Raw genomic sequence first — 5,205 nt, 5'->3', positions numbered from 1 at the left:
GGCGCCACCTCCCCCCGCCCCCATCATGGTTCCTCGGCGGCCGCCCCGGCCGGGTACGGCGGGCCGGAGCCGCTGAGCCAGGGGCCCCGCGGCGGCCGGGAGCTGCATGGGGGAGCGCGGGCCGCGCTCGGGAAGATGCCCCGGCCGGAGCTGCCCCTGCCGGAGGGCTGGGAGGAGGCGCGCGACTTCGACGGCAAGGTCTACTACATAGACCACACGAGCCGCACCACCAGCTGGATCGACCCACGAGACAGGTAGGACCCCGGGCAGCCCCCCACTCCTCCTGTTCTAGCCTGGGCCCCCTCCTGTCCCAGGGGCCCCCATCCTGGACAGGGCAGGGGGTGCAAGGGAACTCTGGGAGCCTCTTGCGCTTTTTTCAGTTTGCGGTCCCCATCCCCACCCCCACCCCCCACGGTCTGGAGCGCTGCTCCTGCCCGGGTGGGCTGCTAGGAGGAGGGGACGGCCAGTGTGTGGACCATAGCCCCCACCGACTCCCTGATAGAGGACTTAGGCCCCAACCGGCACCTGCCCAGAGTTTTGACCTTAAGCTCTAGCCCCGCCCCCCGCCCCTTTTAGGAGGAGGTCGGGCGGGGGCTGGGGGAGGCAACTTTGCGTGGTGATTCTGGGGCTTCCCGAGAAGGCTTTCCCCTGCATGGGGGGGGGGGGAGAGGGGGCGATGGAGAAGCATCTGGTGTGGTGGGGATGGTAGGGACCCAGGATTTAGTGGGAAACTGCTGGAGGAAGGACTCCACGCGGAGAGGAAGGCAGCCTGGAGTGTGGTTTTTGACAGGTGCCTGGGAGGCTCTTGAGAAGAGCATAGGAGCAGCCAGGGGGCCTGGAGGCCGGGAGTGGGAAGGAAAGGAAAGAGCGGGGGAGGGTTGATCCGGGAGACTGGTTCTCCAGGAATCTCACAGCGACTTGGAAGCTGTTAGGATGTAGATGGAGGTGAGAGGCCTCCCGCAAAGCCCTGCCCATCGCCTCGTTCTCCCTTTCTTCCTCCGGGGTCCGGAATTCCAAAGCTCTGCACCAGCGCGTCCTGACCTTAGTGGGCACTAAGGTGGCTGTAGCACAGGATTTTTTTTTTTTTCTTTCTCTCTCTCTCTTTTTTTTTTTCTCCCTGAGGCAGGTGGAGTCTGAGATGACTGGTATGGCTCTTAGCTTCCAGACTTTCACTCGGTTTTGATTTTGGCATCTCTTTCTACACTCACATACACACACCCCCGCCATGTATGTCCTGGGAGGAGGGGAGGGCTGCCCTCTGAGATTGCGTTGTTGTCCTTCCATATCTTGGTCTGAGGTCTTAGTATCTTAGGAATGTGGAATTTTCACCTGGTCAGTGCGACCTTGGGTGGCAGGTGCTTGCAAAGCAACAAAGGTGAATTTTTTGGAACCTTCATCTTGTAGAGTTGGGATGGAGTTCCCAGAAATCCAAGATGAGGTGTGTAGCAAGGGTTTTAAAAAAAGGAAGCAGAATGAAAATTAGAGCAGAAATTCCCAGTAGTTTCTGTGAGTGTGTTAAATTCATTCATTTAGCATTTACTGGGTGCTCACTCTATTCTCAGCACCATGTGGGATGTCTCATTAATGTAATCTGGAAGACAGGTTTTTTTTTTTTTTTTTTTTTTTTTTTACATATAAGCCTTATGGCCAGTGTGAGGCTTGAACTCATGACCTCAGGATCAAGAGTCATATGCTCTATCTACTGGACCAGCCAGGTACCCTTGAAAAAGAAATTTTTAATGCTAGAGAAAGCATCCCTTGGGCAAACTGCTTTAACTCTGAGCCTCAAGTTCCCAGTTTGTAAGGTTAATGGTTTGCTTGGAAGGGAAGAAGTAATAGTCGAACTCTAAAAATTGAAAGGGACATAGATGATCAGAGCCCAGCTCCTGTTTTCAAAGGTAAGAGAAAATTTGAGGCCCAGAGGTACGATTTGGTTGAATATGGTGACCTTATACCACTTTCCTTACCAGCTCTGGAGTTCTAACCTCCACATTTGTACTGACTCACTTTTCCTTCCCACTCAGGGTCATCTGTCCCCAGGGATGCTGTTACAGTGTTGGTGAACTGGGCAGCCCCTTGTTCTTTTCTAGAACAGGCACAGGTTCAGCCATCTGTTTCCTCCCCAGTTTTGGTTCCTGAAGTGTCCTGAGGCCAGTATGCTGTCAGCAGTGGGATATTGGAGGACTAAGCCAGCCCTGCACTCCTCACTGCTCCCTCACCCTAGGTCAGGAATTAGGGACTTCTCTGGGGGCTCTGAGAGGATAATATACGTAGAGGAAGTTCTCAATTTTTCACCCTTGGAAGAGGGCAAGTGGAAAAGTCACAACATTATTTTTCAGATTTTAGTATTGTATGAACCACCATCATGATTTTATGCTATATTGACCCGTACTGTTGCTTACTTAATATTTGACTTTAAGTCAGCTGAATTTGAGAATTTTTTTAATGATTTTCACAAATGGGAAACTAGTAACATCTATTCTCATAAATGGAAGGGATTTTGAAAAATACAGTGCAGGGGAAAAAACACAATCCAGTGCCATTGTATTTTAACTCCTTACTGTAGCCTGTCCGTACACAAGCTACAGGTGTGCCCAGGCTTTGTTTTTAGGCAGATTGGCAAGCAGTGGAGAGGAATTAAAAACATACTGGCATTTAACTGACCTGCTCACTTCACAGTGCATGTCATTGGTTTGAATGCGTCCTCATACCTCCTGGTCATCCCACCCACACTGGGCTGGTGGGGTGGGGGCTGAGTTTGGGGTGCTGAGGTGTTCCTAGAGCAACCCTGAGGTCACTGTTGTAGTGGGCCAACTGGAAATTTTGAGAAAGAGCTGAGCAGAGGACATCTACTTGTGGCTCTCTGGAATTTCCTGTTAAGGAATTTTGTCTTGTAGTAGTACCTGTGTGGCATCAGGTAAATCACTTGATTTCTCTGAGGTACAGGTGCTCCACTGGTGAGAGAAGACAGGTGATTAGATGGCCACAGGACCCTACCAGGTCTCAAATTTTATTTCAGACTCCTTGGCCGCGCCTTACACCTCCTGATTCCATGGCAGAATGGGGACAGGGGACTATAATGAGGAAGAGGGAAAAAATTAAAGCATAAATGAGCCAGACTTCTTTGGGATGGTGGGATGGGGGAGATCAATTCTGCCAAGGTAGTTACATCTTTGCAACTGATTAATGGTGTGAAACAAAAGATCACATAAAAAATTCTGCTCCTAAAGTGTGGTGTGTGTGTGTGTGTGTTTGCATTTATTTTGGCTTTTTCCTTACCTGACTCACGGATATGCCCGCCCATTCCCCTGAATTTAAAAGAAGTAAGTCAAACAGTCCTTCAGTCAGAAAAGTGATGTCTTAGCCACAAAGAACAAAATAGCGTCTCGGGTTACCAACCCTGAAGAATGTCTTGGCACATTCCTCCCTCTGGGGCTGAGCTGTTTCGTGCGCTGTCCGGCATGGAGGCTGCTGGGGGTAGGGAATCCAGTTTTCAGCTTCCCCTTTCACCAGCGGGTCGGAAGAGCAGCCAGGCAGGCAGCCTTGCCAACTCTCTTCCCTTCTCACCCAGGGCAAGACTGGGAGGCCGAAATTCCTGAGGACGGTTGTCCCAACAACCGGAGAGGGTCCAGTGGGCAGCCTGGGCCCTGCCTACTGGGCTAAAGGCTTCAGCGGCACCACAGGCTGGCCTGGGAAGGTGCCGGACCTGTGGGGGAATCAGGTGCCGCAGCTCAGGCCTCCGCAGCCCTTGAAGCCGTGTTCCTTTAGCAGAATAGTTCTGGGTGCTTCTGGGAGCTCCCAGCAAAGGGCCAGCATTCCTTGTGTATTTAACTTAGTGGTATGCAAAAACAAATATGCTGATTGTTCTCTGAGGAAGAATGGACTGTTTGAACTGGTCCTGCCAGAGAAGGTTCCTGAAGCCTAATTCCTGCTCATTCTGTGGTGTGTGTTCAGACCTTCTTCCAAGAACCACCTGGGCACTCTGTAGGCACGATTTCTGGGGCTATGTGCAAAGTTCTGGAGGCCCACATGGCTAAGAGGCCGTGTCGAGAGGACCCAGCAACTTCTCTCGTGATGTGAGGAACTTTTGCTAATAACCTGGTTATTTCAGAAAGCATTTATATTGTAGGGAGTTGGGTCTACAGCCTAAAGCTCTTAACCTCCTTCTGGCCACAGACTCTTAATGAGAATCTGACAAAGGTTAAAGATGTTTCCTGAATATTTAAGGTACAAAACAGATGAACAGAAGGGAAGGGAAGTGAAAATAATATAAAAACAAGAAGGTGAGGGGAAACATAAGAGACTTTCAAATATAGAAAACAAACTGAGGGTGCTGGAGGGGTTGTGGGTTGGGGGGATGGGCTTAAATGAGCAAGGGGAATTAAGGAGGACACTTGGGGTAAGCACGGGGTGTTATATGTTGGGGATGAATCACAGTTCTACTCCTGAAATCATCATTGCGCTATAGGCTAACTAACTTATATGTGAATTAAAAAAAAAAAAGATGCTTCCTGAAGAAAAGTGCAAATACAATCTTTGGCACATAATTTCAGGGGGCTCTTGGGCCCCAGGTTCATACTACTGCATAGATTAATTTAGAAACTGCTAATCACTGCCCATGTGCCCTCCTATTTAGCTGGGTAGGAAATAACAACTGAGCATTTATTATATTCAGGCAGTCTGCTGAGTGCTTTATATGGGTGATTTCCTTTAATCCCTCTAACAACCCTGGGAATAGGCACAATTATCTATGGGGAAACTGAGGCTCATGGGGCTGAGTTTGGTGAAACTGTTATGCCAATGCCAATGCCAAGTACATTGATACCAGGAACCACATTTCTAACCACTGCACTACTCAGCTGCCTACTAAATCAGTGGCTGAAGCAAGGCCTGTGCTCCATTGCCTAAGGAGTTTGGCCTTGGGGAATGGAGCTGGGACAGGCATGATTTCATATACCTGCACCATTTTGGTGTGGCCAGGCAGTATGGATGATGGAAAGAGGGTGAGTCTTTGAATCCTGGCATCTTGGGGCACCTGGGTGGCTCAGTTGGTTAAAGATCCAACGGTTAGCTTCAGCTTGGGTTGTGATCTTGTGGTTCATGGGTCCGGGCCCCAAGTCAGGCTCTGCGCTGACAGCAGAGAGCCGATTCGGATTCTCTCTCTCCCTTTCTCTGCCCCTCACCTGATCGCAAGAGTGCTCGCTC

The 5,205-nt window shown here is 50.2% G+C and overlaps 1 protein-coding gene across 2 annotated transcripts in view; it reads left to right on the top strand.

Moving 5' to 3' along the window:
- Positions 1 to 37: 37 nt before the first annotated feature.
- WWC1 (WW and C2 domain containing 1) overlaps positions 38 to 5,205 on the top strand; it is a 146,560-nt gene continuing 141,392 nt past the window's right edge. For both annotated transcript variants that reach the window (XM_029942894.1, XM_029942893.1), the window contains exon 1: positions 38 to 254. In XM_029942894.1, the coding sequence (XP_029798754.1) occupies positions 136 to 254 (119 nt within the window). In that variant the 5' untranslated portion in view covers positions 38 to 135. The remainder of the gene's footprint in view (positions 255 to 5,205) is intronic.

Source organism: Suricata suricatta, chromosome 6 (assembly GCF_006229205.1).
Source record: "Suricata suricatta isolate VVHF042 chromosome 6, meerkat_22Aug2017_6uvM2_HiC, whole genome shotgun sequence".
In the NCBI taxonomy this organism is placed as follows: Eukaryota; Metazoa; Chordata; class Mammalia; order Carnivora; family Herpestidae; genus Suricata; species Suricata suricatta.
This window is presented reverse-complemented; position numbering and strand designations above follow the sequence as displayed.